At 32.4% G+C, this 12,506-nt stretch overlaps 1 protein-coding gene across 10 annotated transcripts in view; it reads right to left on the bottom strand.

Moving 5' to 3' along the window:
• The window catches only part of LOC126743276 (WD repeat, SAM and U-box domain-containing protein 1-like), a 69,803-nt gene that overhangs the window by 15,158 nt on the left and 42,139 nt on the right, over positions 1-12,506 (bottom strand). For 9 of the 10 annotated variants that reach the window (XR_007662827.1, XM_050450303.1, XM_050450304.1 and 6 more), the window contains 7 exons: positions 12,396-12,482; positions 7,823-8,043; positions 7,589-7,766; positions 7,372-7,532; positions 7,074-7,314; positions 6,844-7,018; positions 5,371-5,513 (listed from right to left, as the gene is read on the bottom strand). Coding sequence is in view for 9 of the 10 variants with exons in the window: in XM_050450303.1 (XP_050306260.1) it covers positions 5,371-5,513; positions 6,844-7,018; positions 7,074-7,314; positions 7,372-7,532; positions 7,589-7,766; positions 7,823-8,043; positions 12,396-12,482 (1,206 nt within the window). In the remaining variant the exon portion in view is untranslated. The remainder of the gene's footprint in view (positions 1-5,370; positions 5,514-6,843; positions 7,019-7,073; positions 7,315-7,371; positions 7,533-7,588; positions 7,767-7,822; positions 8,044-12,395; positions 12,483-12,506) is intronic. The other variant, XM_050450299.1, reaches the window with a different exon arrangement.

Genomic DNA, 12,506 nt, shown 5'->3' with positions numbered 1-12,506 from the left:
ACATGGCGAGCTAAGTGAAACAGTTTTCATGAGGCAGCCAGAGTGTTTTGTAGAGCCAGGTCATGAAAACAAAGTTCTGAAGTTAAATAAGGCGATATATGGTCTTAAACAATCCTCTCGTGTTTGGTACCAAAAGGTTGAGATTGTTCTTATCGAGTTTGTCAAGTCTAAATTTGAGCCTTGTGTTTTTATTAAGTCAGAGAGTGGTTCTATGACTGTTATTGCACTTTACGTGGATGATTGTTTTATTTTCTCGAATAATGATGTTGAAAAAAGCAGAATTGGCTTCAAGATTTAAGCTGAAAGATCTAGGACAAGCTAAACAAATTTTAGGTATGAATATTTCTATAGATAATTCAAAGAATGTTATAACATTAGACCAGGCCAATTATATAGATTCTTTATTAGAAAAGTTTCAAAGGAAAGATTGTAAAACGGTTGAAACTCCAATGGAGAAGAATTTAAATTAAATTAAGGGTGATAATAGTGTTTTATCAGTGTCATACCGTCAAGTTATTGGTGGACTTATGTATTTAGCTATAATGACTAGGCCAGATATTTCCTACAGTGTTAGCTATTTAAGCCAGTTCAATAATTGCTTTAATGAGACTCATTGGCAAAAGTTTAAAAGACTTCTTAGATATCTTCAGAAAACAAAGTATTATTGTTTGAAATATCAGAAAGATTGTAAAGAATTAGTAGGTTATGTAGACGCCGATTGGGGTAGTAATATAGTAGACAGAAGGTCCTATACCGGTTTTTGTTTTGTGTATGCAAATTCTGTAATTTCATGGGAAAGCACATAGCAAAAGACTGTTGCTTTGTCAAGCACAGAAGCCGTGTATACGGCGCTCTCGAAGGCTTCAAAAGAAGCAATTAATTTGAGAAATTTGTTAGGAGAAGTGACAAATTCTTTTAATCCTGTTATGTTATTTAGCGATAGTCAGAGTGCCTTAAAGCTATCTTCAAACCCGGTGTTCCATAAAAGGACTAAACATATTGACTTCCGTCACCATTTTGTCAGGGAAGTAATTCAGAATGGATTGGTGAGTCTTGAGTATATTAAAACGGACGCAGATGTTTTGATGAAGGCTTTGGGTTCTAGCAAACATTACAAGTTTTTAGTTTTGTTAGGTTTAGTACCAAAATTATGTTAGTAGTTAGTTCTCAACCTTTTTGGACTTTTGTTTGTTAAATATTTTTAACTAGTGGGGGTGTTAAGATAAGTTCAAAATATTTAAATGTGACGCCCTCTATTATTAATGCCAATATATATTTCTAAAGCTTTGCAAACCGTTCTATAGACAGCAATCTTCTCACCTATCTTGAATTTTTAAAGAAAAATATGGACAAACGTATTCAGGTTGATAGCGTCTACACGGACTTCAGCAAGGCCTTCGATAAAATTAACATTTCAATTTTGCTAAAAAAAACTAGCTTTGGTAGGGATGGGTGGTTTTCTTTAAAAATGGGTTGAATCTTACCCCTCAAATCGAAGGTTCACAGTCTGCATAAACGGCGTAAACTCCGAAATAGCTAATGTAACGTCGGGGGTGCCACAATGGATCTCATTTGGGCCCCCTTTTTTTTCATAATATTTATAAATGATATATTTAAATGTTTTAAACACTCGGAGTTTTTGCTTTATGCAGATGATCTTAAATTCTTTAGACCTATAAAATCACACGAGGACTGCCAGCTCCTGCAAGAGGATATAGAAAGCCTTGATACTGTCGGATCAATTGCCTTTTTTTAAATATTGAAAAATGTCAGTTTATTTCATTTACTAAAAATAAATTAAAAATCCAATTTAATTATAATATAAATAATGTTGATCTTAAAAGGGCTCAAGAGGTGAAGGATTTGGGAATCATTTTTGACGAGAAGTTACTTTTTGATAAACATATTAATACCTTAGTGTTAGTGTTTTAAAGTGTCTTTATTATAGGGATAATTTAAATATTGTTACTAATGACTTAGGTGATATAAGAAAACATTTTGGTATACTTACTCTTGACAACAGAAGAAAAATTTCAGACCTTTAATTTTTGCATAAACTGTTGAATAATAAAGTGGATTGTCCATGTTTGATGCAGGGGTTGAGGGTTAATGTTCCATCACGGCAGTTAAGACTTAGTGATCTTTTTAATTTACCTTTCAGAAATACTAACAGTTGTCAGTCATCTCCACTGTGTAGAATGATGAGATTATCAAATTTTTATAATAACATAGATTTCTTTTTTGAAACCCAAAAAAACCTGAGAGGTGTATTGAAGAGAGAGTTACTATAATTGGTGTCCCAGACTTTGTTTTTTATGTAGGAATTAGTATTTAAAATTTAATAGTCTTTTTCTGGTTTAGCAATTGTTAAGTGTATTTAACTTTAGTGTTTGCAAGTTTATATTTGCTTTTATATTTATGAGTGGATACTGTTGTGGGTTTACCTGTTTGTATCCTTAAGAAAATAAATAAAAATAAAAATAAAATAAAGCAACGTGAAAACGTCGGCTTAGCGAGTTTTGTAGTCTCTACTATTTGGTTGAATAAACAGTCGTTATTAATCATCAGAAGCTATGACAAGAGTCTTTTATTTTCGCCGGTCTTCCTATTCCACTATTTATTTTAACAGGATTAACTTCAACCTTTAAAAACCCTTAGAAAATTCAATTAAATGCCTGAAAAATTAAACAACAAATTTTATATGTTTAAAAGAAAATAAAGCCTGTGAAACAAGTCCAATATTTTCTTACCTTGAAAAACTTAAAACAAAGGAAACTTATTTTGAAATTAAACTCAATCCACTGGAAAAATGTTCATAAGCGTTCACTTAAGAAATCACGAAAATCCATGCATTAGAAACTTGTTTATCCGAGTGTTAAAAAATCATGTCCAAGAGAAAAGACAGTTTCAGGTAACTGAAGTCATAATTTCACATGTATTGGCCCCATTTTTATTTTAAAAGTTTCTTTGGACTGTTCTTAAGCTTCAATAAAAAAAAATTAAGCAAATTCATTGATTTGAATTTTTTGTACGCACGGTTTCCTAAAAACTAAAGATAATTTACTGGCTGATAACTAAGGATGTGCGATACGATACGATTTTCTCGAGTACCGGTATTTTTTCTTCCGATACTCGATATTTTGTACCGGTAGTTTAACGTCCGATACGGTCCGAGCCGTTTGAGTTTTATGCAGTACCTATCGTATCCCGAATCGAAGAATGCTATGAAATGAATTTAACTTAATCAAAAAGATACCACATAAATTAATATGAATGAAGCAGTGAAGCACGGATTTACTCCTGTTTCCTTCTGTCTTTCTGTTTATGTTTATCCGTAGTGTTGGCAGATGCAACCCATTTTCTGAACGCCTATTTTCAAAGGCTGATGCGATAATGGATGAATGCCGTAACAGACTTCTTGGAGATAGACTTTCAAGGCTATTATTTTTAAATTCGTTAGAATTAAGTTACTGGAATTTGTAATTATTTTTCAATTTCTAGAATAATTAATTTTGTCTTACGTTTTAATGTTTTCTGTTCGGTTTTAATTTAAGTGACGACAAATTTCAAATTTTCACTTGTAGTTATTTCGAAATAAATGCTGTTAATAAATAATATTTTAATAAATAATACGAAAAATATCAGTATTGACCATACCAGTCCGCGCTAATTTAAAATTAAAAAAAAATATATATATTTAGTTAAATCGTACCGGTACTTGGAATATCGGTACTGAACTTGTCGATATTGTAACCAACCGGTACTTTTAAAACGATACGATACGATCCGAAATACCGGTCCTTTCCTCAGTATCGCACATCCCTACTGATAACAATTGGCAACACTCAATGACCCAAAACCGAACGATACTATGTGCAATTGACATATAAGAAAAGAATTTGATAATGAAAAAAATATTAGTAGGTCACCTTATGTAGTTTTTTGGCATACTTAATGAGATAAAATTAGTAGTACTTAAATAATTCTTAATGGGGTTTTAATCATGTTAATATTTGCTTGCTATATTGATTGAAATTCCATGGGAAAAATCATGAATCAATTGAAAATCGTGCACAAGCAGTGGAAGAGGAAAGACAGTTTCAAGTAACTTGAGTAATAACTCAGTTTGTAGACCTTAGATCGGCCTGATTTTAAAAGTTTCCTTGGAATTTACTTCAGTTTTCTATGAAAAAATCACGAAATTCCATGCATTAGAAGCTTTTTAATCCGAGTTTGTAAAAATCATGTGCAAGAGGAGAGACAATTTCAAGTAACTTGAGACATAAATCCACTTCTGCTGCTCGGATCGGCTTTGTTTTATGCTTTAAAAGTTTCCTTGGTACTCTTTTTATTTGTATCATAATTTCTTGATAAGAAAAAGTGGCTTCAACTGCCTGGAAGAAAATTATTTTTCTTTCCAGGTCGTTGAATTGAAAAGAAAATTAAAGTAGTGGAAGATTAGTAATTTTTCTAGAAACAACTTAAAAGAAATTGCCTTTGTGATATTGATTTTAACCCCTTTGAAAAATCATGAAAATCATACTAAATGTCTGGGAATATGAAGAGAATAATAAAAAATGCCTCAATCTGCCTGGAAAAGGTTTTTTCTTCCAGGAAGTTGAATTTTTAATTATCCATTTTCCATCTAAGAGTCTGGAGATTTTATTTTCTTGAAGAAAAACAAAAACAAAAAACCTCATTTTGGGATTAACCTCAACTTTTAAAAACTTCCGAAATTACATTAAATGGCTGGAAAATGAATGAAAAAATTTTAAATGTTTAAAAGAAAATAAAGTCTGTTAGTATATGAGAAAAAAGAGGCGTAATCCAATATTTTCTTACCCTGAAAATCTTAAAACAAATAAATCTCATCTTGAAGATAATCTCAATCAACTAAAAAATATTCTTTAATTGAAAATTCAGAAATTTGCTTGAAGTGTTCTTTAGCTTTCAATGAAAAAAATATGCAAGTCCGTCGATTAGAATTTTTTCTATGAATCCCTTGGCCTTAGGTCTTACACCTAAACATGATTTACTGGCATACTGTTTTCAACGTTTATCACCAGAAAACAATAGGCAAAACTCATAAATCAGCCCCAAACCTAATGATACTACTTGCAATTGATAAAAAAAAAGAATTTGGAAATCATAGAAATGCCAAACTATATATAGAAGTGTCATTAAACACAAAATATTATTGGTCACCCTGTAGTACTTTTGTATATCTAATCAGAAAATGAATGATGATGGTTGCCTCATTAATTTCCGGGTTTTTTGCGAAAAATATGGCACTTTCAAACTAGGAAATCAAGTTTTATAATGATTTGACTGGGACGGGAGAAGTTGGAATTTATGTACTGAGAAACTTACGAAATTTCTTCCATGGTGTCCACGTTCCAGATGACGGCTTTCTCGTCGTCCCCGCCTGTTACTAAGAATTTTCCGTTCGGGGAGAATCTGCAAATTTTGATTGACAAGCTGTTTTTTGGGACCGATAAGTATTTTTCCCCATTCTGAAATAATAAAAGAAATGTTCATATGTTTGGAACGTATATACATGATTAGGAAACGCCGCAACCTAAACCGGTCTGAGTCATATAAATCATTCAGTTTTTACCCTGAAATCCATCCTCAGGAATTCCTCCTATTTGATGTAAAAAAATATATCTTAAATTAGAGGCAAAAATGTCCGCTTCAAATCTGATGGTTCTTGGACCTTGGTTGAGAAATTTGCCTCCATTAAAAACATTTTTGAACCACAAGGAACTTATATCAAACTATTTAATAAGAAACGCTCTTTCTTTAGTACTACAACCTTTTTAAAAATATTCTACTTCTCAAAAATCATGAAAATTTGGTAAAAAAAAATCTCCTAAACTAAAACTGCCCTAACTACTCAAATTATTAACTTAGAATTACGGCTTTATCCTTAGATCCATTATCAGAAATCCGTCTATTTTAATGTAAAAAAATATAAAAATATTTTTAATGGCTTCTAAGTTTATGCTCAAAAATGTCCGCAAACTCGTGGACCTTGGTTGACAAAATTGCCTTAAATCAAAAAATTTTTAAGCTAAAGAAAACATTCAAATACTGAACTATTGGGTAAGAAATTCTCTTTTTTCGGCTACAACTTTTGTAAGAATACTCTTGATTCTCCGTCTGTTCAAGAATATTTGGTTAGCAAAAAAACATCTCATAAACCCAAACTGCCCTAAGCACCCAAATTTTTAATCTAGAACCACGTTTTGACCCTTAAATCCATCATCAGATATCCCTCTATATTAGTGTAGAAAAATATGAAAATATTTTTAGTGGCTCCTAAGTTATGCTCAAAAATGTCCGAAAATCAAATTGGTCTGCCGTGGACCTTGGTTCACAAAATTTGCCTTAAATCAAAAAATTTCAGAACTATTGGGTAAAAAATTCTCTTTTTTCGACTACAACTTTTTTAAGAATTTTTTTGGTTTTTGGTCGAAATACTGTCAAGAATAGTGAAAATTTGGTAAAAAATTAGAAAAAAAAATCTCTTAAGCCCAAACTGTCGTAAGCACCCAAATTTTTAATCTAGAACCACGGTTTGACCCTTAAATCCATCATCAGATATCCCTTTATATTATTGAAAAAAAATATGAAAATATTTTTATAGGCTTCTAAATTATGCTAGAAAATTTCCGTAAATACTTAAAATTGGTGTCTCGTGGACCTTCGGTGACAAATTTGCCTCTAACTTAAAAATTTTTGGCGTTCTTATATGAAACTATTAAGTAAGAAATTCTCTTTCTTTGACCACAACTCTTTTAAGAATATTCTATTTTTTAATCACACTCATACTGGTCTCACCTGCGGATTCCATATAAAAGTACAACCGTCCAAAGAAGAAGATGCTAATTTCGTACCATCCTTGGAAAATTCCACATAATTTATGGCATAAGTGTGTCCTTCTAACGGTGAATTGCACAGCTCCTCTACATTATTATTTTCCTCCATAACCTTGAATAACCTTATACACTTATCCCTAAAAGCCCGATATTAACATATCACCAAATGCCATCAACATTAAACCTGCTCACCCAGATCCGGTGGCCAACAGATCCTTTCCGTAAAAACAGCAACTGTTCACCCCACCATCGAAGATATCCTCGATTTTCTCTAAAAGTTCACACTCGCTGCTCTGTCCCACGCTGTTTTCCGCTAGTTGCGTCTCAACCGCACCACTGGGACTCACCAGGGGCATAACCAGATCGGTTTCCAGGGTAATATTTCCAGTCAGATCCCAAATTATTACCAGTTTATCATTCGAACCTGTGGAACCTTAAAATTATTGTTTGTTGGTGCAAACTAGAAGAGAAATGTGGGTGTTAGAAGTACCTGAGGCAATAAGGCTCATATCCTTAGAAAAACTGACACAATTAACATATCTCTGATGCCCATAAAGGTTTATTAAGCATGCACCATTCTTGTTAGTGTCCCACACTTTTAGGGACTTATCTAAGCTACTTGATACCAGATATTTACCCACATTACTATATCTACAAAAGCCCAATAATATTTTAATGTGCGTTAAAGTGAAGTGAGGAATCCTTACCTTAAACATGTTACAGACGAATTGTGCCCTTCTAGGACCTTATCTAGCTCTATGGTGACTTGCTTATGAGTCGAATTCTTATTTCTTACTAAAGCTTTCGATGTGATTGTCCAGATTTTAATTTCGTTGTTGCAACCTCCCGAGGCCATGCTATAGTGGCGAATCAGGGGATTGTTTTCTATACAAAAAAAAAGGAGTGTGTATTGCATCTAATTATGTGATAACCATTCTTACCGTCAACGTTAATATGCTTAGAAATATCTATGGAAAACACACCCATGTCGTGAATATTGTCTATCCTACTTAAAGGGGTGCATACGTTATCAGTCGTTGTATCTATCAGGTCTTGTAGGTTCCAAATCTTCACCACTTCTAAGGTACATGCTGTCACTAAATACTGACTGTCTGGAGTGAAGGCTAGACCCTGGGTTGTGCCGTCGTGTTCAAATAGAGTTCTAGAAAAAATGTTTTACTTGGTAGAAGCTGTCTGGAGAATGTGCAACTTATAAGTAGTACATTCTAGTAGCTCTTAGGTTCTGCCCTCATAAGACTTAGTCTAGTGCTACAAGAATTGTTCGTATATGAAGTTGTTCACCCTTATAAAAATACCTCACACTGTTTTTAAATGATCATTAATAGCATTGAAATTTTTGCTAAAAATCAAATAGAGCTTAACTAAACAGCTCTAGGGAATTAAATTATTTACCTCAAGAATCCTCTCCTATAAAATGTAAGGAGTTCTCTTTATATAAAGAATGTTAGTTTCAATTTCTGGTTTTAGCCTTACCCAGATACCTTCCTCTCAATTCTGAGTCTAGCTCAGCAATTCTTAAGCTACAAGAGGTCTTTATATATGAAATTCTTCACTAAGAATTGCGTTAATTTCGAATCAAACTCTCATTAGAATCCTTAAAATAGGTATTTAATTATCATTGATAAAAGTGAATTTTTTTAGGATAAATTCTATCAAACAGAGCTTAACTATAAATGCTCAAATTTTTTACCAAAAAAAAATGTTTTATACATGAAATTAATGCTGGAGAATCCCTTTACACATGCTTCAAAAGAAATATATAAAAATGTCAAATAAATGATGAGTGGCACTTAGTTCTTGTCTTTAGATGAATAATTTTAAGTCGCATTTCTTGTTTTGGACTTCCTCAGGTCCATCCCTCATCAATGAATCAATCAATCACTGCTTTATTGTCAAGAAATTGTTACAATTTGTGGACAAAGCTGTAAAACAAAAAAGACACAAAAATACAAACAAAACACAATTAAAGAAAAGAAAAACAAAACAAAATTAAAAAAAAAATAAATAAATAGAATATCTACAATATATACAGATTAATACAATTTAGAAATTGTAAGTAGTCAAAAATATTATGCGAAATTTCAAATCAATGATGACAAAAAAAAAATCGTTAACTGTGTAAAAAGCTCTCTCCAGTAAGAATGCTTTTAATGCTTTACGAAATGCAAAAAAAGATGTGATGGATTTAATTTCCAATGGCAGATGATTGTGCATTTTTTTTGCTTTATATAATATGGAACTTTTGACTGAACTCTGAATGTGGGGTAGGCAGGTATAGATCATGTTCCGTGTTTCTAAGTGGATAACTATGGGAAGGCCTATCAGATGCTGAACAGTGTTTGCATATTAGACAAACGGGCTCAAATATGAATAAAGATGGAAGAGTAAGAGTTAATATTTGAAAGTTTTTGAAGAAATGCTGGCAATGACTTCTGTATTTAAGTCTCAGTGTATAACGTAAAGCTCTCTTTTGTAGTCTAAAAATACGGTCAAATTGAGTTGCACTACATGTACCCCAGAATGGAAGGGCGTATCGAAGGTGCGATTCAAAAAGGGCAAAATAAACTGTTCTAGAAGTAGACAGGCTAAGCTCCTTAGAAATTGATCTTAACGCAAAACAAGCGGAACTTAATTTTCCTGATAAAGAGTCAATATGTGTGTCCCATTTTAACGAGTTATCAACAGTTAGCCTTAAAAACTTTACAGAATCAACTTCGTCAATTGTTGCGTTACCAAGTACAAAAGATTGCAAAGTATTTTTATAGGACAATTTTAGTTTTGCAAATGTTGATACAAAGGAGATTAGAGTCGCACCATGATTTGATAGTAGTTAAATAACTTGATACGGTTCTATGAAGTGTAGAAATATCCGGATTACTCTAGGTAAAACTAGTATCATCAGCAAATAGATAGACTTTACCGTTAATATTTAGATTAGCAATGTCATTGATGAAGATAAGAAACAAAATAGGGCCAAGTACGGAACCTTGAGGCACTCCACTTTGTATTTGCTTGCAAGAAGACATAGTCGAATCAATTCTCACAGCTTGACTTCTGTTATTGAGATACGACTTAAACCATTCAAAAGGCGCTCCTCTGAACCCGTAATATTGCAACTTTTTTAATAAGATGTCATGATTAACACAATCAAAGGCTTTAGAAAAATCACAGAAAATTGTTGCTGTAGGGTGTTGGTTGTTTAAGCTAGAGTATACATTATTAAAAAGAGAAAACATAGCATCATTTGTGCATTTGTTATTTAAAAATCCAAATTGATGGGAAGTAAGTATTTTATATTTTAGCAAAAATGATTGAAGTCTTTTTTCAACCAATCTTTCAATAATTTTTGAAAGTGTGGGAAGAAGAGCGATAGGGCGATAGTTGGAAGACTGATCTTTGTCTCCTCCTTTATGTAGTGGAATTATTATCGCCATCTTAAGGCAATTAGGAAAAACACCTTTTTTAAAAGACTGATTAATTAGAGTAATAAGATTACATAATGTACATTCGGGCAGATTTGAAAACATTTTGAGAGTAAGTCCATCAATTCCAGAAGAGCCTTTGTTTTTGATTTCCCTAATTGAACTGCAAAGCTCTGGTAACACTACGGGCGTAAAGAAAAAACTGTGGAAATTCTCATTTGCAATGGGAAGATATGAAAGTGGATCATGGGAAGGAGTTATGGTACTCATTAAATTATTTGCCACATTTACAAAATAATCATTAAGGTTCTCAGATGAAGTGGAGATAGTATTCGACAAAGAAGGCTTATTTCTCAAAGCATTAACAATCGACCATGTTTCCTTAGCCACATTTTTAGATTTAGCCAGTCTCCTATTATAGTAAAGATCCTTGGCGGCTTTTAAAGTTCTCTGATAAATCTTTTTGTAAAGTCTTACGTATTCATGAAAAAAAGCGCTGTCTGAAAATTTCTTAAGATGAGATAATAAGCGCATGTTCTTAGCAGATATACGCAAGCCTTGGGTAGACCAGGGGTTATGTTGCTTCTTTTTAAGAGGTCTCTAAGGAAAGGATTTGTGAGAAAGACTAGATAGCGTTCTTACAAATCTAGAGAATTCTGAATCAACGTCGTCAGAGAGAATATTTCAGTCAGTTGATTGACAAAGGTGCCTAAAATGTAAAAAAAATTTATCCGAGAAAATACGGTCTAATTTGCGTGGAACATTTTTACTTTTAGACTTAGTTATGGAAAACTTTGTTAACACTGCTTTATGGTCTGGGAAACCTGAGCTTAAGACAGTACATTCGACGAAATCTGGCTCAAAGGAAGATATGACATAATCTATTGTACTATAGCTGGTTTTAGTTATTCTGGTACGTGATTTAATGTGCATGATTAAGCCAAAAGAGTCGAAAATGGACTGGAGAGATTCCTGAGCAGCACACACACTGGAAAAATCAATGTTTAGGTCGCCACATCATAAATCTGATTCTAACTGAAAGATTTCTTAAGCTACAAATTTCTTCAAACATGAAATTCTTCATTAAGAGTTGCGTTAATTTTAAGTGAAAGTCTCATAAAAATGCCTAAAACAGTTACTTACTTATCATTGATACAAGTCAATTTTTTTAAACAACAATTCTATTAAATACAGCCTAACTGTAAATGCTCAACATTATTCATTTTTTCATCTAAAAAAAATGTTTTATACGTGCGATTCATCCTGGAAAATCCCTTTACACATGCATAAAAAAATATTGTCACAATTGTCACTTGTTTAATTCCGGCAATGTGCTTCTCAATTATAAGTTCTTTTACTGATAAATTTATACCTCGAGGCATTCTGGTAAACAATTGAGCTGCTCAAAAATTAAAAATGAACTGGTCTGAACAAGAACTATTCAATTAATAACATGTGTACAAAAAGTGTATTTATTTATCCACATGAAAAAAAGACCCTGCGTTAATTACTCCCATTCCTTTAATAAAGATATGGATTTTTTTGTATGTATTTATTGCTCAGGCTAAGATAAACATTTTTAGAACATAGTCACTGAAGGATATTGAATACCTTATAAGATTAGAAAATAAATTAAAGAAGAAATATAAAAATGTAGTCACTTAGTTCCTGTCTTTATATGAATAATTCTAAGTCGCATTTCTGGTTTTAGCTTTGCCCAGGTCAATTCCTCAGAAAACTGTTTCTAACTCAGAGAATTCTTAAGCTACAAAAATTCTTCATGCATGAAATTCAACCTGGAGAACGCTTTTATACATGTACCAGAAGAAATATAATAATTTGTCAAGAAAATGATGACTGTCACTTAATTCTTGACTTTATATAAGACAAATTTAAGGTTCATCCCTCATAAATCTAAGCCCAACTGAGAGACAATTTATGCTACAACAATTTTTGATGCATGAAATTTATGCAGTTAATTTTGACTGAAAGTCTTATAAAAATGCCTAAAATACTAAATCAGTAATTGGTGAAAAAAAAATGCTACAACTAATCAATCTACCCAGTATACCTGGTTAATGTCCTATGCACCAAATCCCAAATACACACGGCACCATTATCCCCGGCCGTAACCAACAAAGTACTATCAGGAGAAAAGCTACAAACCCATCAAGAATTATTA

Source organism: Anthonomus grandis, chromosome 12 (genome assembly GCF_022605725.1).
Source record: "Anthonomus grandis grandis chromosome 12, icAntGran1.3, whole genome shotgun sequence".
Lineage (NCBI taxonomy): Eukaryota > Metazoa > Arthropoda > Insecta > Coleoptera > Curculionidae > Anthonomus > Anthonomus grandis.
Note: the sequence above shows the minus strand (reverse complement) of the source record. Positions and strands in the feature narration are given on the sequence as shown.